The 27104-nt window shown below is 44.1% G+C and overlaps 1 protein-coding gene across 1 annotated transcript in view; it reads left to right on the forward strand.

Moving 5' to 3' along the window:
* Positions 1 to 1634: 1634 nt before the first annotated feature.
* The window catches only part of LOC126999207 (uncharacterized), a gene marked incomplete at its 3' end in the record, with an annotated part of 57679 nt that continues 32209 nt past the window's right edge, over positions 1635 to 27104 (forward strand). The window contains 5 exon segments of the mRNA XM_050861535.1: positions 1635 to 1853; positions 8197 to 8325; positions 22027 to 22182; positions 22907 to 23037; positions 26522 to 26627. Coding sequence (XP_050717492.1) covers positions 1791 to 1853; positions 8197 to 8325; positions 22027 to 22182; positions 22907 to 23037; positions 26522 to 26627 — 585 coding nt within the window.

Raw genomic sequence — 27104 nt, forward strand, 5'->3', positions numbered from 1 at the left:
TGTGGCTTGAGCACGTCGATAGATCCTGCCGGGAGGTACTCGGGTTAGGAAAGGGGCCTCATGGAGACTCGCCCGGAGGGACCCCTGGGCTTGGTGTCGTAGGGTGGGCGAGGCGACGCGCCCCCCGGCGTATGACCCCACTGATTGATTAGTTTTAATGTAAATTTCATTTTACAACCAACTGGACTTATAACCAGCATGTCGGTCCCGAAACCCGATGTAGCTCGAGGACTACCCGTAATACACAAACAAGAAATAAGTTCCGTATACTGCACGGTTGTATAGTAGGTTCCCAGTTGCCTGATAAGTGAAGGATATAGCCACTCGCTGGTTGTTGGTCCCATATGATAGTAAGTACAGTACATAGTATACATTGTGGTTTTTAATTATATTAATGTAAATTTCGACCTACAAATTATTCAACCTACAGCCAACTCGACTTACAACCTGCCAATCAAAACCAAACCCTGTTGTTATTCGAGGACTTATTATAGTAGTAATAGTATTATTAATATTATGGTTATTAGTATTAGTATTAGTAGTAGTATAGTGGCCTCATGTCCAATATGTGTGACCAGGGCATTTTTTATTCAATGCGGCATTTTTTGATAATTATCCTTTATATTACTGTAGCGCATTTAAAATGGTTCAGCGTGCAACAAGCCTTGCTGACAAGTAGCTCTAATTTGCAGACATATCTGTGATGCGTGGAAAAATCATCCATGGTACACTGCACCTGTTGATCAGCTAGAAGTGTGGTGTGTGGCACTATCCACTTATATGAGCAGGGGCTGTCACATGATGTGAAAAAGTGCATATTTTGCCTATATCGGAGTCACTGGGTAAACCAACCTGCCTGCCCCCACACCATGTAAGCACTTTGAAGCATATCATCCCATGCCTCTTATTTACAAATACATTCTGCCTTCTATATCAAGTTGTGAAAATATCAAATGAATGATAGCAAAAAATCAAAACTACAAGTGGCTGGTCAGCTGATATCTGTAAACAAACAAATAAGAATGTTTGCCCCGGGAAGAAGCAGTTTATTGAGCCCGTTATGGACATTTCATTGAAGACAAAGATAAACTTAAAGAAAGAGTGAAGTACCAATGCACAAAGAGCGAATAAAATTATAGGAATTCATCGACACTGAACAAGAATATGAAGCTTAGTGAATTAGTGAACCTTTTATGGAGGTGACATCACAGCAACAGCATGCTGCCGCCTAGTGAGTGTTGAAGACACGGACTTGACTAAGCATGTCCGACAACTGCCAAAATTGGCCGAACCCTAGAATTTATACCTGGACTATATTGAGATTCTTAGGGTTGACGGGCCATATGTCGAAGACCCCAAATTTTGTCAGTGAAATCCGGTATCTAGGAAGTCGAGGGTCGTGTGCCTTTTTCAGAAATTATCTGTCAAAGTCCATTTTTCCATAGGTTCTTTTGTTAATCCGACGCTAATTTTGTCAAACTCGATACGATCTCTGACCAAAACCACGCGTCGGATGCGAGGCCATTGTAGCCATAGTAGTAGCAGTAGTAGTAATCCACTAGAAGAGTAGTATCCATCTAAAAGTTGAGTCCCTAAACTTGACAATAAACTGGTCTCGATCTGTTTTCATTCTAATATATTTCTCATCGTTACCCGTTCTCTCTACAGGAAGCCATGACTGGTACCCATTGTCCTCCAAGGTGAAGTTCCTGAAGGATGAGAAGATTGTCCAGCTACTTAAGTTTGGCTCATGGGTCACCAGCGCTGGGCACGCCGACTTCTACAGCATCATGACCGTTAGTCCGAAGTTCACAGGAAACTATGAAAACATGTCGCTCTTTGTAGTGTACAAGGTAAGCAATGGGAAAGGATCCGAGGGTCACTGGGAAAGTGACAGCCGTAAAGAAGACGGAATATGGAGAGTGGTAGTAAAATTGGATGTGGCTGTGTGAGCATAATGCAACTCCATCAAGGCTGCAAGCAAGGATAAGTATAATCGTATATGTTCTGGGGACAAAAGAACTAACTGTGTCAACATCAGGAACCGTGCTATTTTCGTAAAAATCTATAAGTTCATCTGATGTGAAATTCATACTATATTCACTGTCCTGCATCTATCCCCTGACGTGTATGTGTTTTTTTTTTTTTTTTAACACATAGGTTTCCTTCAGATGTCTTACCTGCTAGCATTGACGCCACCAACACTAGGGGTGGGCAGGTACCGGTACCAGTACCGGTACTAACGGTACCAGCTAAACGGTACGGTACCGGTACCAGATTGCTCGGTACCGGTACCAGTTGCTCGGATTTATTTATTGGATTTATTGATAATTCTTCATGTCCGATTTTTTTTTTAGGCTGCTAATAAATATTGTTATTGTTATTAGACTATGATCGAGTACATCCATAATAACTATACATGCTATTTTTTTTTCGAAAAAATAAATATTCACTTCATTCAGAGAGAGAGAGAGAGAGATCACCACTCAGTGAGTGGATATCTCGGTGATATGGGTACTCGACTACTCGATCATAGTCTATTAACAATAAAAATACTTATTAGCAACCTAAAAAAGAAAAAGAATCGGACATCAAGAATTATCCAGTAACTCCAATAAATAAATCAAATAATGAAATAATGGAAACGGGAGCTGTGATGGAAACGGAAAGCAGGACAAAATGGTGGGAACTTGGGGAGACGGTCAGCGGGGCAGTGACTCAGCGTCTACACACAGGGCCCATACCACATGGAGGCGGGCGAGCGCCGAGCGTCACTAAGATCCAAACGGTACCGGTACTAGCGGCAATGCGCAGTGCCGAGTGATCATTAAGCTTCCCGGAACCCAAGTGATCATGAGGCTTCGCGGTACCAGGTACCGATACCAGGTACCGGTACCTGGTACCGCGAAGAATCGATTCCTCGCGGTACCCGGTACCGGTACCTGGTACCGCGAAGCCTCATGATCACTTGGGTTCCGGGAAGCTTCGATCACTCGGCACTGCGCATTGCCGTGCTTTCCGTTTCCATCACAGCTCCTGTTTCCATTATTTTATTATTTGATTTATTTATTGGAGTTACTGGATAATTCTTGATGTCCGATTCTTTTTCTTTTTTAGGTTGCTAATAAATATTGTTATTGTTATTAGACTATGATCGAGTACCCACTACCCATATCACCGAGATATCCACTTACTAAGTGGTGATCTCTCTCTCTCTCTCTCTCCTACTACACCTCCAATATTTAATCATCTTATATAATCCATCATACAATTCTTTATAGCCAAAAACTCTCGCCAAGGGATTCAAACTCTTTTTTCGTTAATGCTTTATTGGATAAATATGATCTCTCTCTCTCTCTCTCTCTCTCTCTCTCTCTCTCTCTCTCTCTCTCTCTCTCTCTCTCTCTCTCTCTCTCTCTCTCTCTCTCTCTCTCTCTCTCTCTCTCTCTCTCTCTCTCTAAAAGTTAACGAGTCGTACGAATTTAACAGTGGCAAGTAAAAAGAAAACGAAGTCTTGGGTTAAAAGTTAGTGAGTCCCACGAGTCTTTAGAAAACGCTAATATATATTGTTATTGTTATTAGACTATGATCGAGTACATCCATAATAACTATCCTTGCTATTTTTTTATCGAAAAAATAAATATTCACTTCATTCAGAGAGAGAGAGAGAGAGAGAGAGAGAGAGAGAGAGAGATAGAAAATCAGACCACACAGACCCCATGGTCCAGACTAGGTGGTCTGTCCTTAAACCTAAGTGATTTTACATTAATCAGAAGGCTCCTAAACGTTGCATTTCTACTCTAGTTGATATTAAGTTGAAGAAGAGAGAGAGAGTTTTTTTTACAGGAAATTTATTTGGGAATTTCATCAGAAGTCATTAAGAAAAAAAAAACTCCTTTGGGTACCGGTACCGGTACCGGTACTAACGGTACTTGAGTTTTCGGCACCGGTACAACCGGTACTCAAATTAACGGTACTTGCCCATCCCTAACCAACACTGGACTCAGCGTAGGTACAGTGACGACTACAGGACAGTAATGGACGCTGTTGTGTACAATACATTATAGATATTTTCAGGAAATACATGTTGTCATAATTACTCTCTGTTGATAATGGAGAATTATTAAAACTTTTTTCAACAGATATCACTAACTACTATTAGCCAGTCTGGCATTTGCAAGCAAAAGTGTAAATCATCGTTCCTTTGCTTCTGTGAAAAAACAAGGCGAAGTACAACAAAATTTGATTCAAATAATACTCTATGGTAGAATGAAAGAGAAGAAAACCACTACTTTCGTTTATCCTCCCAAATGAAACCAAAATCATTATTCTTTTGTTACACAGATGATAGTTGTGGATTCTCTCACACGTTCTCTTCCAGTGAGTTCTGCGTTTGCATACACTGGAGACAACACTAGCCAGCAAGCGGTCATTGAAAGCTGGGAAGTAAATGGTAGTCTTTATTCTTGCATCAGTACATTACAGTCACAACCGGGATGATCTAGATGAGTCCTTGCCTCTCGTAATCCAGTGTGAGTCTTGTCTCACTGATTGTCTGGTTCCTGGCTGACTCAAACTAAATTCCCCCACTCTTTGAGTCCCTCTCCGACTTTTGTCCCGACTGGTCTGCTGATTGATTATTACTTCGTGTGGTGACCCTTTTGCATATTTGTTTTATGTCTTGAAGGTCCTTGTGAGCTCCCCCCACGAGGAGGGTACAGAAGTTTAAAACCATGTTTAATGCAGTAGCAAGACACTTACCGCCAAGCTGATGCGAAGCTAACTCAAATCAAGTTCTCACTGGTATTTGATTTGCACTAATACCCAAGTTTGTTTGTATTTTGTACAACAGTTAATCTAAAGTTACCAGCTTATCCTCATTACAGCAGGTTCTCGCATCATCTTCATTAAAATTACTCTTGCTAATCTCCTTAATCCATTCAAACACCCCAAACAAATCTCCATCCATATACATAAATGTATAATGATCCACCTTATTCTAAATTTGCTGAGACTCAGTAAAACCTTGCCTCTTGGCAAATCACTCTCTTCCCTCATCAGTTCATCCCCTTCCTCCCTCTCATCCTGACCACTTTTCCCTTCACACTCCAACTATCCCTTGGTGACTTTCCAATATGTGTCTTTCCAAAGTGTCCCCAAGTGATACACTCATTGTCTTGGGTGACTTCTATGCAGTTACTGATAAGAGAGAGTTCGCTATGAGCTATGTGTTGGTCCCCATGACTCTGGCACCAGAAATGTAAAGAAGTCACTCCTTCTAAACTTTACAAAGTCCAGAAGGCTGGGAATTGCTGGTACCTGGTTCCAGAGACGCAAGTCTTGCCTCTTGACTTCGTATAGTAAAGCTGGCAGCATGGCAAAGGAGATTAATCACATCCTAGTTAGTACTCGTTGAAGGATCCTTCAGAACTGTAGGGCTCTCTGAGTGCTGAGTTTTTTTGTGACCGACCACAGACTTAGTGTTGCAACAGATCGAAGAAACTTCCTAATTTCTCAAGATGGAACCCTGGAGGGTTCCATCTCGAGAAATTAGGGGACCAGGCGTGTGCTCAGGAGTATGCAGTGGTAGTCTTAAATCGGTTTGAGGTGCTTGTTGCTCTTGAGGACCCTGGAGAGTTGTGAGATACGTACTTTTATTGTGAAACTTTCAAAGCTACCGAGGAGTGCATTTGAGAGCATCCAACGTCTAAGGATGGAGTTGCCTCAAGGGAGAGACTGAAGAATAAAGAGGAGAGCCATGCTACCAGGCTGACTGGGGACTCAGACTGACACAGAACTCTGTAACAAAGGATTAGAAGTCTTTTGATGAGGGATAAGGAGAAGTATTTCAAAGGCTTCGCTGAGGATGTTGAGGGTTGTCTCAATGAAAATGACCTTAGACCTGTCTTTCGAGCTCTAAAGAAGCTGTGCTTCAAATTCCCATCTTAGACGATTACTATATGAATGGCTGATGAGCGGATGGGCTTGTTTGGCCAAGTATTTTGGGTAGTTGTACAAGGCAGAGTTCCAAAGCGGACAACTCCGTCTGGCTGGTTTACAGATGGCGGCTGCTGTTCACCAATACATAACACTCCACTCTCTCTTACAGAGGTGAGATGATGATGATGATGATTATTGGGGCGTTCTGTTCTTGGCGCCGCAACTGGAGGGTTATATGGCGCCGAATATAAAACAAAATAAATTATAATATAAAACTATTAAAAGACGGTAATTAATTAAAAGCATGATAAAAGAGAACTCAATAAAAGGTCAGCAAAACCTACAAGAGGTTGATGACGCCAGTCTCCCGTAGGAAGCCATAAGCGTCATTCCCCAGGGAGAGAGCTAAGTACTTTTAAGGGGCTTTCACACATTCCCGGTCCCGGTCGCGACAGTTCCCGATGACTCCCGATAAGCCGGTCGCCGGTCGACCGCCGGTCGACCCTGAGGACCGTCGACGCAGCCGACCACCTCCGGTCAACTTTAAAATTTTCAAAGATATCGGCGATGCGCCCGGTCGACCGGCGGTGTCGAAAAATGTCGCCGGTCGACCGGCGGTCAACCGCCGACACCCACGGCAGACCGGCGGCAGACCGGCGGTAGACCGCGAGTGAACACCTGTGTATGACCTGGGGATTAGCAAGGGAGGAAGGAGGAAAACGAGGAGGAACAGGTAGGAGCGAGGGATGAAGAGAGAGAGGGAGACGAGATAAAGGAGGAAGAGGGGTGGGTGAAAGAGAGAAAAGAGAGAGAGAGAGAGAGAGAGAGAGAGAGAGAGAGAGAGAGAGAGAGAGAGAGAGAGAGAGAGAGAGAGAGAGAGAGAGAGAGAGAGAGAGAGAGAGGAATGGAAGGAGGAACAGGTGGGAGTGAGTGAGGAAGAGAGAGGGAGTGAGGAAGGAAGGGAGAGAGGATGGAAAGAGATGAAAGAAAGGAGGAAGAAGAATGGGTGAAAGGAGAGAGAGAGAGAGAGAGAGAGAGAGAGAGAGAGAGAGAGAGAGAGAGAGAGAGAGAGAGAGAGAGTGTGTGTGTGTTTTATGCACACAAATGAATTTAGGTATGAAGCGGTTTATGAGGTAATTATAAATATATGTAAATGCAAAGAAAGTGTTTGCTCGTCGATGTGCCGCAGGTCTGCCGCCGGTAGACCGGCGGTCTGCCACCGGTAGGCCGGCGGCCTACCGCCGACTGACCTGCTGCAGATGCCGGTCGGAGAAATCGAAAATCGTATATGGTCGCCGGTCTACCGCAGGCAGACCGGCAGTAAGCCGCCGGTCCCGGGATTGTTGCCTATTTTGTCGGCGGTCAGGCCCCGATCGGCTTATCGGGAGTCATTGGGGACGATCGGGACCGGGGCCGGGAATGTGTGAGAGCCCCGGGAATGTGTGTGCTGCGCAAGGCAGAGCTCCTAAACGGACAGCTTCGTCTGGCCGGTTTGCAAAGGCTGGCTGATTTTCCACCAATACATAAAACTCCACCCTCTCTCTTACAGAGGTGAGAGAGGGTGTGAGAAATTCGAAAGTTGGAAAGGCAGCTGGGATCTGTAATAAAGTTCAGAGCTGCTGAAAACCAGGGGTGAAGCCATGATCCATGGCTTGCAGTGCCCTCCCTCGTGACTGGAAAAGGGGTTGGTTGTCCGTGTCTGGAAAGAGAAAGGTGACCAAAAGGACTGCAAAAATTACTATGGTATTACTCTGGGCAAAGTTCTCCTATTGCAAATTCTATCTCATCTGCTTATAAGAAAAATGTGTTTATTTTAGAATTGGTTCTATAATTCCTGCCAATACAAATAATAGACAAAAAAGTGATATCAACATTTTATTATTCTTTGACTCTTATTCACCAGAATTAGCCAGTTTTGTTTATCGTATTTAATCGTGTCAGGGTTATAGTTACTGCTTAATCTACTGATGTTAACAAAATTTGCCTGTGTTGTGTAACATATGACCTGAGTAAAGAAAAAATAATATTTTCTGGACCTCAGCTTGTGTTGGGCGACAAAGACGTTAGACACCCCTCCTGATAAACAGCCAATCAGCCCCGTCTTTCCATACGCGGCTAGGGATCCACCCACTTTAGAGAGGGATGCAGCTTAAGTGTATGGATTCTACAGATTTAAGGGGTCAATTCTATTGTGCAATCAACTTTTCATTAGTATAACGTCACTGAATATGTGAATAATGCCTTTGTTATTTTCAGGATGAAGTGCGGGCCAATACTGAAGATTGGAGTGCCCTGGGGATGCATGCCAACCATTCTGGCCCAATGATAGTGGAGGGCAAATTTGATGTTGAGAGGATGATTGGCCCAGCTGGTGATGGGAGCAAAGTGAGTTATATATAAACAGCTAACCAGACCTCAGATGGCTCATGTACTTGGCCTACACTCAAATGGAGTCACAGATGGGCCACCCTTGCACCACACACACACACTGGAATATACAGTTGCAGACATAAATGTATATTGATTCACCTTACTCTAAATTTGCTGAGACTCAGTAGAACCTTGGCTCATAGAAAATCACTCTCTTCCCTCATCAGTTCATCCCCTAACCCCCTCTCATCCTGACCAAATTTCCCTTCACATTCCAACTATCCCCTGGTGACTTACCATGAGGAAAATGCCTATTAAATCAGGCATTTAGGGTACGTTGAATCAATGTTTTTGCCCACAACTGTAACACGAGTCTTATATGAAAAGTATACTGTGACCCTTGAACATATTGACTGCAACATCGAACTATATAGATTGTCACGAATTAGCTACGTAATACATAGTGAAGATGATTAGTTTCATGTAATGTAAGTATTCATGTGTATAAAGACTCCACAGACTGCTGCTCAGCTGATGGGGGTTACGAACAGATGAACCAACCCTTTTTAACATTTTGTTATTTATCAAGGACAACAAACATTTATCTAGTTGGTATTACAAAGTCAACAATGCTTAAGGGAATTTCCTCAAATACTTAACGTCACTGTATTTGCCAGAAGTGCCCATAACTGTCTTATTTTCATAGAATAATTGAAAAATGACATCGACCCAGATTAGATCTGATGAGCATTGGAGACTTTGCCTTTGACACAACACCTCCTACTTCCATGTACAGTCGGGTTCCATGACTGCCGTATTTCTAACTAGCAATTTCAAGTCTATTGATAGGGTGGAAACATTCCCAAGTTTCAAATCTAATGATCAAAGCCGCAGAAATAGTGAAAATATTCCAATTGGCTGGGAGGAATGAATGGGCAAGTTGCATCAAGATGGCCCAAGAAGTCGCTGCTGGGGAGCTGCACGGGAAGACTGGGTACCTACCTGCACGCGACATTCAGGTGACCCTTGACCCACGGTGAAAAAAATAATGGGTTTCACAGAGCGAATTATGAATTAGTTGGATATGGATAACAACACGCTTCAAAAATTAGATAGTCACTTCCCATCACTAAGCACCGCTAAACAACAATACCCACGTGGTCCAGATGTGACGGAGTAGCGCGGAGCGGTACATGAATTAATTTCCTATTCTTATCTCTCCCTCATTACTCTCTTCCTCCCTCTCTCCTTCCCCATTAGAGTAAATGCACACACACACACACACACACACACACACACACACACACACACACACACACACACACACGCCCCGGTAGCTCAGTGGATAGAGTGCCTGCCTCACAACCAGAAGGACCGGGGGTTCGATTCCCCGGCCGGGTGAAGATAAGTTGGGTTTATCTTCTTTCACGTGTAACTCCTGTTCACCTAGCAGTGAGTAGGTACGCGACATCAGGCAAGGAGTTGTGACCTCATTGTCGCGGTGTGTTGTGTGTGAGTGGTCTCAGTCCTACCCAAAAATCGGTACTATGAGCTCTGTGCTCTTCCGTAGGGGAACGGCTGTCTGTCTCGAGAGAGACCCGCAGCAGACCAAGAGGTGAATTACACACGCACGTAAGTGTAAACAATGTCATTGTCGGACCCGCCCGGGCAAGATGGCTTCGGGTAGGGACGATCAGGAGGACAATGTGTACGAAGCTGACTATGGTTTTGCTAGCTTTTCGCCGGCCCCAATGCCAGCCCCGGGAATGTGGACAACCATCAGACGACTGGAGAAGGAAATGAAAGACTCTAAGAAGGAGGTAATGGGTTTGAGGGAGGACTTGAGAAAATTTGTTGACTTCGTGGATGATCGGAAGGAGTTAGTTGCCAAAGGGGAAGAAGTCAGAAAACTAAGGGAGGAAAACGAAAAACTGAAATAGGGAAGTGCCAGTGATGATAATATTGAAGACAAGGAAAAGACAGTGGTCGAAGAGGAAGTATCAAAAAGGGTAAAGGTAAATATTGACAGTGAAGTAGATATCGGAAATAAGATTAAGAAATTAGTTGATGTAGAAATAAATGCTTGGAAAAAAGAAAATGAAATGGAGAAAGGAAGTTTCAAAGCAATCGTGGAACAACAAGAAAGGGAAAGAAAAGTGGAGATGGAGCGTGAGGTTGTCCAGGTAATGGGAAATAAGGAAGACTTGTTTCGAAAACTGGCAGAAAAGAAGTAGACTGTGATAAGTATGGGTGTTAGGGAGGAGAAAATCCCAATGAGGGCACAAAGAGAGAGATACGAGATCAACAAAGTGAAAGAATTACTCACAAGCCTAGATGAATTCGGACGGCTGACGGAGGAGATGGATGAGGTGACGAGACAAGGAAAATATGAAGAAGGGAAAAATAGACCAATCAAGCTGAACTTAAGGTCACAAATAGCACCCGAGATGATCTTAAGTCGGACTGGAATACTAAAAGGTATAGAACAATATAAAGAAACATATATAAAAGAAAATATGAGCATAGAAGAAAGAGTTAAAATGCGGGAATTTGTGAACAAAGCAAAGCATAGAAATGATGAAAGAACAGTCAGAATTTTTTTTGTACGGTGCGAAAGGACAGAGTGATGAAGTGGTGGATCAGAAAGAGGGAAGAGGAGAACAAGTAAAAAGCAACAAAAATAAGAAAGAAAAGGGAACGAAAAAGCTTAGGTTACCGCACACTAATGTCGATGGACTCGTATAAAAAAGCTAGAATTAAAGGACTAACTGAACAAAGTTGAACCAGATGCAATGTGCTTCACTGAAACAAAACTAACAAAATGTACAGAAATGGTGGGAATAGAACAGTGCAATTACAACATGTATAGAAAAAACAGAATAGGGAAGAGTGGTGGAGGGGTGATGATATTGGTCAAAACTGACTTAAAAGTGTTAAAAGTGAGAACAGGACCAAACAATACGGAAGTTTTAAGTATGTTATTTTACATAGAAAATCAGACCACACAGACCCCATGGTTCAGACTAGGTGGTCTGTCCTTAAACCTAAGTGATTCTACATTAATCAGATGGCTCCAAAACGCTGCATTTCAACTCTAGTTAATATTAAGTTGAAGGAAGTGGCGGTCGAGCTTGTTTTTGAAGGAGTCAATCGTGTTACACTGGACCACTGACGGTGGGAGCTTATTCCATTTTCGCACTACAACGTTGGTGAAGAAAAATTTGGTGCAGTCTGAATTTACTTGTCTACATTTGAGTTCTACGCCATTGTTCCTCGTACGCAAAGTGTCATCGATCATAAACAATGTTGATCTGTCTACATTCGTGAAACCATTAAGTATTTTAAAACATTCGATCAGTTTTCCTCGAAGGCGACGTTTCTCAAGAGAGAACATGTTAAGGGTGGAAAGCCTTTCTTCGTAAGATTTGTTGCGCAAGGAAGGGATCATTTTTGTTGCCCGACGCTGAACACCTTCTAATTTAGCAATGTCTTTTGCATGGTGGAAAGCCCAAAACTGTACCGCATATTCCAAGTGGGGTCTGACTAAACTATTGTAGAGTGGAAGTTTGTTCTTGAATAAAAAGTTTCTTTTAATGAAGCCCAGCATTACGTCCGCTTTATTTGCCGCATCGATGCATTGCTGTGAGAATTCGAGGTTTGACGCGATTTTGACCCCCAAGTCCTTAACGCATTGAACGCTTTTGAGTTCATCGCCGCGCATTTCGTAATCGAACTTCTTATTCCTTGTTCCAACTTGAAAGACGTGGCACTTGTCTACGTTAAAGGGCATCTCCCATCTATCCGACCAAGCTGAAATTTTGTGCAAATCCTCTTGGAGGCTTTGCCTGTCTTCGTCAGCCTGAACCGAGTTACCAATCTTTGTGTCGTCTGCAAATTTACTAATGCCATTATTGACTCCAACATCCACATCGTTGATGTAAATAATGAAGAGCACTGGGCCAAGAACCGAGCCCTAAGAGACGCCATTAGTGACCGGCGCCCACTCTCAGTTAAATCCGTCAATCACCAGTCTTTGTTGTCTGTTGCTCAACCAATTCGCGATCCATTGGTGTACTTGACCGTCAATACATATTTGCTTTAATTTATAAAGTAATTTATAATGTGAGACTTTATCAAACGCTTTCTGGAAATGAAGATAGACTACGTCCAGTGATTTGGTTACGTCATAAACTGTGAAGAGGTCGTTATAAAAGGTCGTTATAAAGAGGTTTGATAGGCAGGATCTTTTGTTACGGAAGCCATGTTGTGAGTCCCCAATTAATGAGTGGCTTTCAAGGTAACTCACAATTTTGTCTCTAATTATGCTCTCAAGTAGCTTACCTACAACCGAAGTTAGACTAATGGGCCTGTAATTGCCTGGTAATTTTCTGTCTCCTTTCTTAAAAATCGGTGTCGTGTTAGTTTTTTTCGAATCCGAAAGGACGATTCCTTGTCGCAAGGACATATTGAATACGGTTGTGAAGGAGGAGAGTATTTCGCTCTTTGTTTCTTTGAGCAGTGTAGGATATACTTTGTCAGGTCCAGGACTTTTATTTGTTTTAAGTAATTGGAGGGCCTTAAGGAATTCATCGGTTGTTATTTCAAAGGTAGGCAATGCAGAAAGAGAAAAGGTAAATCAAGTGTCACAAATCTAATGTTTTTACTCAAGAGTAATAGATATAGTGCAGGAGACTGCATATTTTTGGACCTAAAAAAGGCATTTGATAAAGTTCCGAGAGAGAGAGAGAGAGAGAGAGAGAGAGAGAGAGAGAGAGAGAGAGAGAGAGAGAGAGAGAGAGAGAGAGAGAGAGAGATTCCCGTCCACAAGAGGAGCTCCAGGTCTGACTGCAAAAATTACCAGCCCATCTCCCTGCTGTCTGTGGTGGGGAAAGTGTTCCAGGGGGTTGTGGCAGACATAGTCTGTCGCCATCTAAAGGACAATTACCTCCTCTCAGACCAACAGTTTGGGATCAGACCTGGCCGGACCACCTCTAATCTGCTCATGCTTCTCACCAAGAGCTGGCAGGACGCCCTTGACGACGGCCTGGACACTGTCGTGGTGGCCCTGGACATAGTGGGTGCTTTCGACAGTGTGGGGTACGATGGCCTCCTCGAAAAACTCCGCGCAAAGAGCATCCAAGGCGACCTTCTTTAGATCCTGGGGGACTACCTGCAAGGAAGGACGCTCCAGGTTGTCGTTAACGGGAAGGCGTCTGAGTCCCTGCCAGTGGAGGCATCAGTGCCACAGGTTTCAGTGCTGGGGCCAGTCCTGTAGAACACTGACGTGGACGACCTTCCCCGGCAGCTGCCAGCAGTCTCAGCTTAAGCTGATGATTGCACTTTCTCCTGCACCTACCCCCGACAAGACAGTGGGCGAGCTGCTGATGAGGTCAATCAGCAGCTGAGGGTGCTACAGGACTAGGGCAGGCAGGTGACCTTTGCCCCGGAGAATACCCAGGCAATGGTGGTCTCTCGATCCCCCACTGCCGAGCCAGCAGTGGAAGGGAGGCTACGCTTTAGCGGCATCCCTCTCCCACTCCAGGAATCCTTTAAGATTCTGGGAGTGGAAGTGGATCGAGGGCTACGGTTTGACAGCCACATCAAACACATTGCCCAAAAGGCCTCCCACAGTCTCCTGCCTGCGAAGGGTGGCCAGCTTCCTCGACAGAAAGGGGAGGCTCCTGCTCTACAAGGCCCAGATACGGCCTTACCTAGAGTACGCTGCCCTCTCTTGGATGTCGTGTGCTGCCTCGCACAGCGGGAGACTCGACAGCATCAGCGACGGGCGCTGCGACTGGTGGATTTTGCTGACCCCCCAGCCCAGACGGAGACCCACAGCTCCGTCGAATCGCTGGAACACCGCAGGGACGTCGCGGTGCTTGTTGTTTTCCACAAGGCACAGGTGCAGGAAGTGCCACACCTGGCGGGCCTACGTCAACCTCCGAGAGTCACCACGTGGGACACGAGAATGGTGTTATACCGTGGTGACGCAGTGGAGGTGCCATGTTCCCGCACCAGCCAGCACCAACGCACTTTTGTGGATAGTCTCCCGAATGTGGAATGTGTTCACGGTCACCGTCCCTCACGTCCGGGGGATGAACACTTAGGAGGTTAAACTGGCGGCCTACCACTGGAGAAGCTCACTCCCCACTCCACTAACACTTGTAGTTGATTAGTGACACAGTGCAGTATGTATATATATGTATGTGTATAATGTATGTTTTAATTTTATTCTTTTATGTATTTATAGACTTTATGCCCTTTGAATAGGCAGCACACGGAAGTACACCTTTGGGTTTTGTAAATATATGTGTATGTTTAAATAAGAGAGAGAGAGAGAGAGAGAGAGAGAGAGAGAGAGAGAGAGAGAGAGAGAGAGAGAGAGAGAGAGAGAGAGAGAGGGGGGGGGGGAACTAGGACTGGTAGGTGAGAGGAACGGAAAGGAGAGACGTGGATGAAAAGAAATATAGAGTAAAGGAAATATGACAAAAAGAGAAAAAAAATATTGGATGGATAGAGCTCCGCAACCTCCGTGGTTCATTGACGTGGATGCGGATTGTAATGCAGATTTTATTTACACTGCGGAGGCGGAGGCGGAGGCGAATATCCGATACATCACTAGTCCATATAATGAAGGGAAAGTTGGTCAAATATAGATTGGGAGGCAGGACTGTCCGAGCTTGAGCTCAGGCACTGTAAACTACAAATAGGTAAACAAAAATAAGTAAACACACACACACACACACACACACACACACACGCGGTGGGCGAACTGGTAGCGTACTGGGCCCACATTCACCGCGTGATGGACGACGCGGGTTCGAATCCCCACGCTACCACTCGGATTTTTCAGTCACCGCCGAGTGGCTTAAAACTACCCACATGCTGTCCTGAAGACCACCCATCAACCCGGACTCTAGAGGAAGCCGTCCAAGCGAATCAAGAACGAGTTCCGGGGGGCAGCATTAGCCAATGCAAGATGGCGCCACTATAAACACTCGCCTGCGCCAGAACGGCCTGGGCCGACCATCAGGCCCCACCTGGAAGAAGCCTTGGGCCGACCATCAGGCCCCTCCAGGAAGATGCCTACCGGCGCAACAGGCAACGACGTAAAAAAAATATTAAAAAAACACACACACACACATACACATTCAGACAAGGTAAATCTTGTGTCACAAACTTACTAAGTTATCATTCAAGAGTAACAGATAAATTACATGAGGCAGATTTTTTTTTTTTTTACGTCTTCACTTGTGGTGCCATTAGGCTTGCATAGTAGGTCGGCCCCAATCCGTTGTGGTGCAGGCAATTGTTTATAGTGGCGCCATCTTGCATTGGCTCATGCTGTCTCCCGGAGCTCATCTTTGATCCTAGAATCTAGAGACCGGGTTGATAGGTGGTCTTCTGGACAGCATGATCGCCAGTATGGGTTCCGCAAGGGGCGTTCTACTGGCGATCTTTTTGGTCTCTTAACCCATAAAGGCCGACGATACCCCCCGCGTCTACCCCCCCACAGCCGCATTAATCGTCTTAAAATGAACTCTTGCAGAATTACCTTGAAGCAGTTTTAGCTGTTAGTATACATATAAATACATCAGCATGTGAAATATTTTTTGCTTTGCTCCCCCTGGTTGCTTCAGAATAATCGCCGGTAGTTAGAGATTGTGTTGGCGCGTGCAACCCTCGATCCGAGCTGGGCTGGACTGCTAAGGTGCCAGACTCGGTCCGTTGCAATTTTAGCTGTTAGTATACATAGAAATACATCAGCATGTGAAATATTTTTGCTTAGCCCACCCCGGTTGCTTCAGAATAATCGCCGGTAGTTGGAGATTGTGGTGGCGCGTGCAACCCTCCGAGCTGGGCTGGACTGCTGCGATGTCAGACTCGGTCCGTTGTGCGCTCAGGGCCTTTTCCTGGTCTATTATGGGCCTGTTTGTTTGTTTTTGACCCTATGTGACAGTGGGGCAGTCACAGTGTGATTTTTTTCAGGCGTGGGAGGACTGACCGCCTGCACTGGACCCCCGCATAACTGCCCCACGTGCATCATCTCCCGACATCATTGCAGCCTTTTTGGTCCCCCTTGGACGTTTAGGGGCACGTGCAGAAGCAGCAGCCGTTGCTACAGCTGCCGTAGCACTCGTTGTTGACGTAGCAGAGGTGGTGGTCACTTTACCGGGGTCGGTCTATGGGACAGAGGTAGGGTGCGTGGGGGAGGTAGTGATGGTCCGGGTCGACAGTGTAGACATAAGCCTACTCCTCAAGCCAAATTAGCAGCGTTACCAATGATAGCGCAGTTTTGATACGCGCGTAAAGTAGCTGTCCCATAAGGGACCTATCGGCCTGCGGTGACGCAGTCCCATATGGGACCTATCGGCCTTTACGGGTTAACTGACTCTTGGTCATCCTCTCTTAGCCGTTTCGGTGAAACTTTCTCTGTTGCGCTAGACATATCGAAAGCCTTCGATAGAGTCTGGCACAAGTCTTTGCTTTCTAAACTGCCTTCATTCGGATTCTATCCCTCTCTCGGTTCCTTTATCTCCAGTTTCCTTTCCGGCCGTTCTATCTCTGCGGTGGTAGACGGTCACTATTCTTCCCCTAAACCTATCAACAGTGGTGTTCCACAGGGTTCTGTCCTATCACCCACTCTCTTCCTGTTATTCATCAATGATCTTCTTTCCATAACAAATTGTCCTGTCCACTTATACACCTACGACTCCACTCTGCAGTATTCAACTTCTTTCAATAGAAGACCATCACAACAGGAAGTACACGACTCCAGACTGGAGGCTGCAGAACGCTTAACCTCAGATCTTGCTATCATTTCCGATTGGGGCAGAAGGAACCTTGTGTCCTCCAATGCCTCAAAAACTCAATTTCTCCACCAATCAACTCGACACAATCTTCCAAACACCTATCCTCTATTCTTCGACAACACTCAGCTATCACCATCTTCAACACTAAACATCCTCGGTCTATCCTTAACTCAAAATCTCAACTGGAAACTTCACATTTCCTCAATCGCTAAATCAGCTTCCTCGAGGTTGGGCGTTCTGTATCGTCTCCGCCAGTTCTTCTCCCCCGCGCAGTTGCTATCCATATACAGGGGCCTTGTCGGCCCTTGTATGGAGTATGCATCTCACGTGTGGAGGGGCTCCACTCACACAGCTCTTCTGGACAGAGTGGAGTCTAAGGCTCTTCGTCTCATCAGCTCTCCTCCTCCTACTGATAGTTTTCTACCTCTTAATTTCCGTCGCGATGTTGCCTCTCTTTCTATCTTCTATCGATATTTCCACGCTGACTGCTCTTCTGAACTTGCTAACTGCATGCCTCCCCCCCTCCCGCGGCCCCGCTGCACACGACTTTCTACTCATGCTCATCCCTATACTCTCCAAACCCCTTATGCAAGAGTTAACCAACATCTTCACTCTTTCATCCCTCACGCTGGTAAACTCTGGAACAATCTTCCTTCACTGTATTTCCTCCTGCCTACGACTTAAACTCTTTCAAGAGAAGGGTATCAGGACACCTCTCCTCCCGAAATTGACCTCTCTTTCGGCCACCTCTTTTGATTCTTTTTTTAGGAGCAGCGAGTAGCGGGCTTTTTTTATTAGTGTTTCCTTTTTTTGTGCCCTTGAGTTGTCTCCTTTGTTGTAAAAAAAAAAAAAATGTGGGTACTCTTAGACCACTCGGCGGTGACTGAATAATCTCAGCTTGGTGTCACCGGGCGGGGCGCGACCCCGCGTCGTCCTGGACGCGGCGCCGTCACGCAATCCACTCAGCCACCACCTCTCAGCAGACTGCATAGTTTTGGACCTTAAAAGGGCATTTGATAAAGTTCCACATAAAAGATTGTTGTGGAAATCAGAACACAGAGGAAGATTAGGGAGAAAAAGGTCAGAATGGATGAAAAGTGACCTGGCAAACAGAGAAATAAGAACCTGTTGAAATATGTAAAATCGGATTGGAGAAGGGTCAGAATTGGAGTGCCACATGGATAACGCCAATAATGTTTTTAATATAAATATATGATATGCCGGAAAATGTAAATAATTTTATGAGTATATTTGCAGATGATGCCAAAATCCTTAGAAAAATAGGAGATGATGATGATTGTAATAAGCTGCAGAAAGATATAAATGAGATACATGATTGGAGTAAAGAATACAATATGGATTTTAATGAAAAGAAATGTCACAATGAAAATGGGAAAAAGTAAAAATAGACCATGTGGAGTGTCTAGGATGGAAGTGACATTATCAACAGTTAGTGGAGAAAAAGAAACATTGACACCTGAGAAGCACATATATAAGATATTCGGAGATATATATAGTTTGCGGCAAAATATTAGAGTGGCATTTCAAAACTTGGATTGGGACGACGAAGAAAATAAGAACAACATTAATTAGACCAAGGTTAGAGTATGCAGTGGTTGTTTTGTCACCTCACAAGAAACAGGATATAAGGAAATTCGAAAGGATTCAAAGGATTGTAATTACGATAAGATGGTGCCAGAACTATCAAGTCTGCCAAACGAGGCTAGATTGATGGAACTGAGCTTACCAACGCTCGAAGAAAGAAGAGAAAGAGGATACCTGATAGCGTTGTACAGGACTGCAAGTGAAATGGACATGTTGGATAAAAATTATCTGATCGAGACAAAAGGGGTGGAGCAACTAAGAGGGCACAGCAAGAAATTGAAATTTGAAGTTTGAAAGACTTAAAGAGATACAGTTTTCCATACTGGAGTGTGGATACATGGAATGGACCAAGTAATGACATTGTTGAAGCGGGCAGGCAGTGTCCATTAAATGAAGGATATGTACGACAAATATAGATTGGGAGACATGACTATCCGAGTTTGAGCTCAGGCCCTGTATACTACAAATAGATTTATACAAATTAGGAAACACACACACACACACACACACACACACACACACACACACACACACCAATCCGGTAGCTCAATCGGCTAGAGCGCCGCGCTGCAAGGCTTCACGGCCAAACAGGCGGCGGTTCGAGCCCCGCTCAGGCCGGATTCTTTCCGTTGACTAGGAGTGGTTGCTCTCCCCCCTTGAGCAAGGAGGATGGGGTGTGTGATCTGTGAGGTCCTGGCAGTACCCAGAGATCGACTATAATGAGCATGCACTTGCTCGTGTCAGGAGGGTACCTGCTGGCGAAAGCGAGTCCAACCCAAAGCCTAATCATACCAAGTCTGTTCACGCGCAGGAGAGGTGTGGCAAAGAGGTGACGTCATGCTCCCTTGTTGGGTCTGAGGCATGGAGATAAAATTGGTGGTGTCGACACGGCCCGCTAATCCCATTCATTGAGGTGAAGGCGCCACTACCTTAGTTGTTAACCCCGTCTCATTCATTATGATGGTGGTGTTTTTGAGTACTGTACATTTATTGTTGCGGTAGATTTATTTCATAAATACCTGACCTGACAACACCTGGTAACTTAGCCGAGCCTGCCTGACCTGACATCACCTCTCACTTGGCAGGTGTCCACAACCTTGCAGCCCTAAAAATGACAGTTCGGCGGATTCAATTTTTAGGGCTGATGTCGACTCCACAAACAAGGACAGAAAACGGAGTAATTGATGGGTGACTTGTATTTTTTTATATCCATTGTATACTACCTTTTCAGTCATTCTATTATTTCTTTATTAACTCAAAGTATACCATTCTTATTTAACTGTGAAAAACAATTCCACATTTCTGTTTATAATTGGATGTGCAGCCACCTACAGCACATTTATTAGGCATCCTGGTCCACGTCAACGCTGTGCACCCGACCCCGTCTCGTTGCAGACTGACTTGGTTCCACGCAACCAACCTCGCCACTGAAATCAGCGTGACGTCATGCGCGAGCCCGACGAGATTTTCGCGGGAAGTGACCAGACTTGTTATATTTTGTTCACTCTCAAAGACAACTCATACCAAGCCTGTTCAAGCGCAGGAGAGGCGTGCAAAGACGTGACGTCATGCTGCCTTGGTGGGTCCGACGCATGAAGGTAGAATTGGTGGAGTCGACACGGCCCGGTAAACCCATTCATTGAGGTGAAGCCGCCCGACTCTCATTTTTAGGGCCGCATGATGAGGGATACCCGGGTGAGAGCTCACGTCCATTACCTTAGGTGTTTTTACCACAGACTCCGTCCCATTCATTATGATGGTGGTGCTTTTGAGTACTGTACATTTATTGTTGCGGTAGATCTATTTCATAAATACCTGACCTGACAACACCTGGCAGCCTGGCCGAGCCCATTACGGGGCAGCCTGACCTGACATCACCTGACACCTGGCAGGTGTCCACAACCTTGCGGCCCTAAAAATGACAGTTCGGCGGATTCACTTTTTAGAGCTGATGTCGACTCCACAAATTCTACCTCCATGGTCCGAGGACAGAAAACGGAGTAATTGATAGGTGACTTGTATATTTTTTTGTACACTGTATACTACCTTTTCAGTCATTCTATTATTTCTTTATCAACTCCAAGTATACCATTCTTATTTAAATGTGAAAAACAATTCCACATTTGTTTTTATAATTGTATGTGCAGCCACCTACAGCACATTTATTAGGTATCCTGGTTCATGTCAACGCTGTGCACCCGACCCCGTCTCGTTGCTGACTGACTCGGTTCCATGCAACGGGTGCCAACGGCCCCCGCCTCTGAAGGCAGCGTGACGTCATGCGCGAGCCCGACGAGATTTTCCCGGGAAGTGACCAGACTTGTTATAATTAGATTTTGGTCCAACCAATCAGGCCGTGGTGAATTACGCACACACACACACACACACACACACACACACACACACACACACACACAATTTCCGGATCCTCTACCTGACCGAGTCCCTGACCTGACTTTCCTTTCTGTCCCTCCTCCCCCACACCCTTCTCCTTTCCCTTTCTGTTTTCATCCTTTCTCTCTCTCTCTCTCTCTCTCTCTCTCTCTCTCTCTCTCTCTCTCTCTCTCTCTCTCTCTCTCTCTCTCTCTCTCTCTCTTTCCTCCACTTCTTTTCCTCATTCACCCTTCCACATATCTTTATTTTCATATCATTCGCTCTCTTTCCCTCTTCTCCTTCCTTTTCCCCTCCATTACTTTTTTTTTTTTTTTTTGTGTGTGTGTGTGTATTATTCTACAGACGATCAAACGAGGCTTGTCTCCCCATGATGTTGCCGGTTTGCGTGTTCTTTGCTCGAGGCGCCGTTCGTCACCCAAGATGTTTTTGTGTTCGGAAAATTTGTTTGTGAACCGATTCGTTCGTGTTTAGGGCGTTTGTGATCCAAGGTTCCACTGGAAATATAAAAATAAATGTTTAATTTACGCGAAATTCACTCTGCGCGAACTCACCAGGAACGCATCACTCTTCTAAATTGAGTTACCTGTATGTAGTTTCATAATGAAACCATGCTTAATATGTATTCATATATCATTTGGTGCGTTGACAAAATTCAAAATATTGTCTATTGTGTGCAGCCCATCAAAAAAATTTTAGAGCCACTGCTTTAGAAAATAGACTAGTAGGATTTTTGGAACTAGAATTTGTAGTAATGGACCTCTACAATATTATTATTAAGGGTTAAATTTCTTCCTCAGTCAATTATATCCTAGCCGTAGGGTTAATGTTTACATGAGTATAAAATAATAATGTGAAATCCATGAAATGCCATATTATTTTTGAGAAGTTGGATCCCTTTCCCTAGAACATGGTCGAGTGCATAGACGCCTACTTCCTCCTGCTTACATCATCCTGTTGGAATGGAATTGCTATGGGCTGCCTCGACCTCGCTCGCCGCCACCTCACCTCCAGTGCTCACGCAGACATTGGTATGCGGGTGTGTGACTACCCAACCATCCAGGTGTGTAACATTTTGTGATATTAATTTTTATTTCACCAAACTAGTTCTTAATTATGAAAGATTACTTAATATATTTATCAACATTATTGTAATCTTCATTCTTGATTACTTTACTTGGTATTTGCTTCTGGTATTTCTCTAAATTGGATTCTAATAAACTCGCTTTTTTTTCCTATTTACCAATGGATGACATTACTTGTAGTTGTTTGTCTTTCATGAAACCAATTTTCCTTAATAACACTTGAATTAGATGTATTTCTTCCATGTATATTTTTACCATTTGTTTTGCCTGGAAAGTGTTTCTCCATTCTCCAATTTTATTTAACCGAGTAGCATACCTCTTCCATAAGTTTATTTTACCGCTGATACATGACTGGCAACAAATTGTGCGACTTGTGCATCAGCGTAATAATCTTAGCTCTTTAATAATATTTTCAAAACTACAAGGCCTACTTATGTTTTGTTAACAAAACTGCCACCCCTGGGTACATTCATACTATTACACAAGGCAATAATAATTTTATTCATGTTGATATCGTGTGATGCATGAAGACAAATATACAATATCTTATTTTTTATTTTTTTATAAGTCGGTTAATAGCGTACAAACGGAAGTCCGTTGTACCGAGAGTTTATTGTATCTCTCGTTAATAGGCTGATCGTGTCAATCTGCACCCATTTCCTTTTGAAAATAATTAAATAGGTTATTTTTCCTTGATCCCAGGATGCCTATGGGGAGTGTGTTATAGAGAGCACCTCAGCACGCGCCACAGCCTATTTACTGTGCCAGATGATGGACTCTGTCACAAATAACAATGACTGGACCATTCATTCTGACCTGAGTGTTACACCAAGGTGGGTATTTATCTGCAGTGTTGTTTACATAGCTTTATTATAATGAGTGTGAGCTTTGCCTATATTTAACTAACCAAATTACATTGCTCTCTAACCTTCTCTCCATGAATTAGATAATTATTTACACTCAACGCCTGTAGCTCCAGACTCTTGCATAATTATAGTCATGCCTCGGTTTACGAGCTTAATTCGTTCAAGAATTTTGCTTGCAAACCAAAAAACTAGTGAACCAAAAGGAACGCATACTCTAGTGCTGAAAACACAAAGATCGCACTTTAGCGCTCAAACGCAAGTGGACATGAGCGCGCGGGTGCTACCTCTGCGAGTGTACAACGCGGACTGAGACCCCATTCCCATTGTTTTCCACTCTGAGCGAACGAAGGGAAACAACGCACAGGATGCTCGTGCACCACATCACCACTCGTAAACCAATGCATTTTTAGTAATTTATTTTTGCTCATAAATCAAAACATTCGTAAGGTAAGGCACTCATAAACCGAGGTATTGCTGTATTTGGCAATCTTCTTCTTCTTCTTCTTCTTCTTCTTCTTCTTTTTCTTCTTCTTCTTTTCTTCATCTATTTTTTTCCCTCTTTCATCACTCCTTCTCTCCATTGGATGTGCCAAACCCTGAGGACTGCTTGATGCGCCCTTAACCATAGTCCTCCCACATGTTTTCCGTATGTGGCGTCCCCTGTAAGGCCGGGAGACGGGAGTCCTTGAGGTTGAGCGATGCCGTAGTCATGCGCTGCTGCTAGCAACACACCTCTTTGGTCCCTTATTTAGGCCAAGGCGTGCAGCCTCTTCTGATTCGAAGAGGTCAGTCGGCTAGTCTGCATGACCAGTTCCAGGCGCCCACCACTGTGTCAGGTGGTGGCTGCATACACTCTTCTGTTCCCCTTGGGGCTGTTGGGCTTATATAGATGCAAGAGTCGGCCACCCTTTGCTGGGCGCCATGGTGGGCAGGGACACAGGAGTTAACTTCCCAACATAAATATATGACATCCAGTACTTTTAACAGGTCTGGTTGGGGCAGGAGAGCATCCGTGGCCCAAACACATCCTTTCCTTTCTCTCATGGACCACCAGGGTGGTGCAAACTAGACACGAGCTCGTCAAACCAGGCCTGGATTTAACCTTCAATGGGCTTTCCGTGTGGGTGCTTGGAACGTCCAGACCCTCTCGAATGATCAGCAACTGCCACATCTTTCACCTGAGCTCATGAGGCTGAGGGTGAACATAGTGGGGCTCTCTGAGACAAAGGGACCTGGCAATGGAGAGATCTGTAGTGAGGGTTAAACCTACCACTTTTCAGGCCAGAACGATGGTGCTCGTTGCAAGGGAGTAGCTATATCCATTTCTAGACGACTGCCGTCCTCTGTCGTTGGGGTTACTCAGGTTGATGAGCGTATGGTGCTGGTGTGGTTGAAGCACACATTAGCTTTCATGTTTCTTATTGCAGTGCACAATGTACCAACCCAACCGTGATGTGCCCTGACTTCTATGCAGAAGGCCTGGGTTTGGTCTGTAGCACTTTGTGGTGTACTTTAAGATAATTCAGTTATTGCAGTTTGTATAACAACTCTCTCTCTCTCTCTCTCTCTCTCTCTCTCTCTCTCTCTCTCTCTCTCTCTCTCTCTCTCTCTTATAGGAACCAACCGTTCAGGTGTTTTTTATACCTTGAGTAATCTGTATTTCCATGTTATGGAAATATTTTTTTTTATTGTTTTGATTGAGGCAAAACATTGTTGCATCATTGAATCATATGTATGTATTAGTGAAAGCTTAGATTTAAAACACATTTAATGTACATCAGGGCTGTTTGATGTAAATCAAGTTGATTTAAATCATTGATTGAAATCAAGATTGAAATCAAATTATTTTTTTTAATGTCATTGATTTAAATCTTGATTTTATTGCAGGGCAACAATATAAAATGGAAAAAAAATAATCGAAAAAAACACTCTCTAGCTTTGATATTAATATTTTCCCTTGTCAACTTCATAACATTTCCTGAGCTGGTTAGTGCATTATTTATAACTTTAATCAGCTACACACTAGTGATCTAGTGTCCTGGGGTATCTTGCTGAGGGTAGAGTTATGGTTTCAAAAGTATCTTACAACAAAAACCACTTGTTCTTTTATGTTACCAATTTCCAAATAATGATCCAAATATTTAGAATGTGTGCAGTGCAACCATGGGTTAGCAACTCCAGTTCATTTGCTTGTTGTAATTGTTTTCTCGTCTTGTTGACATTGGCTGTGTTAGATGCTGATTAAGTCTATCCCATATAACAAGTTTCTCACCCTTTCAGTCTTTTTTTTTGTGCCTCCATGGTCTTGTGGTAAGCGTGCCTAACTACGAATCAGCGACCTTGGGTTCGAATCCTGGACTGGGCAGTCAGCGTGCCGCTCACCCAGCTGTTCATCCTCCCTTTTGGGCTGGTTGTTAAATGATACCCGGGGAAATCTGGGGAAAGTAAACTGTGGTAACCCAGATGTCACGCTGACCATGTGTCCTGGGGGGATCAATTCTTCCCACAACAAGCTCAAGGGCCAGTGCTACGGAGATGAGCACTGCGGCCACGCTCAGCTATAGCATATGCCCCAACTTTACCCTTTATTAGGATCTTTTTATTTTTTTTTACGTTCGGCTTATATTGGTAGTATACCTTTTTTTTATGGAGCTGATGTTTTTCTTTCAGGGACAGGCAAGTGTTTTATAGTGCCGCCATCTTGCTTGGCTATTCGCTCTCACCCACCCCCGAGCTTCAATTGATCCTCATTAGAGTTTCGCTGGAGTCCGGGTTGATAGGCAATCATCAGGACAGCATGTGGGTAGTCTTAGGACCCTCCAAACAATCAAATGAACTAAAGAGAAGCTATTAAAAGGAACAAAAACACCAATAATAGGATGTGCCAGTAAAGAAAATATTTGAATATTTACCTATATTTCTCAAAGAATCACCAAACATACTTAGGTATCTGGATCATCCACATCCTTTTTCTAATGCTTCCATTTGAAGCTGGTGTCGTTTTTCTTTGTGCAGTTTCAGTCAGGACGTGTCCAAACTATGACATGATCTGGTTAGACTGTTAAGTGACTAGAGAGAGTTGTGGTGTGGTGTTGGCCATGACTGGCTGGCTGTGGCTGGCCAGTCTTGTGACTGGCTCAAACAGCCAACCAGGTTAGTTATGATGATGAAATATGATGCAAAAATACGGCAACATAATTTAATTACTTTCATAAATATAAAAAAATCGATTTTTTTATTTATTTATTGATAAAAATAATCAACAACCCTGACATCCATGAATGAAATTTTGCACTATAATTTGAATAACTGAAATATAGTATTCTGTGGCAGCTTTTTAGGATGTTAGTCACTTCAGTGCAACCAGCTTCCTCTGATGTAAAAATGTGAGGTTAGTGATAGTGACGTGTACATGTACGTATATCTAATTGTGTGTACAACAAATCCACAGGTCAAGCAAGATACACTGGTGTTGGCAATTGAAGTTTACTGCTGCAAAGAATGTGGCAAACGTAACAGAGAACATGCTGCGGGTGTGTGGCGGTACTGGCTATAAAGTGAGTACATGTTTATGTATCTCTTTTTTTTTTTTTTGTATGGCTTTGATGTTTTGTCTAGCTTTGATGCCTTGCTCCCTATGAGAAATTCATTTGAATGGGTAGCTATGGCAGTAGTACTACTATGTGCATTTCTCCTTGATCACATGCTCCCATTTTGCAGCATTTACGCCACCCCTGTCACCTTGCTCTCACAACCAAACTACATCTGCTTACCTCTCTATTATTCATACCATGCCATTTGTTAACCAACATTCTGTTCGCACATAACTTTTTTCTACTGGACATATCCTTGCCTGTTGAGACTTCTACCATGCCCATGGTACAGAAGCACACATTTTTCCTTAATGCGCTCTTTCCTTCCATGCTTGCATTGGTCTCGTGATTTGACTGACCCTATGTGACCACCTCAGTGGTGATTAACACGCCTAGCTAAAAATCCACAAGGCTCAATTTGAATCCCTTGCCCAGGAAGTC

This window comes from Eriocheir sinensis, chromosome 16, assembly GCF_024679095.1.
Source record: "Eriocheir sinensis breed Jianghai 21 chromosome 16, ASM2467909v1, whole genome shotgun sequence".
Taxonomy (NCBI): domain Eukaryota; kingdom Metazoa; phylum Arthropoda; class Malacostraca; order Decapoda; family Varunidae; genus Eriocheir; species Eriocheir sinensis.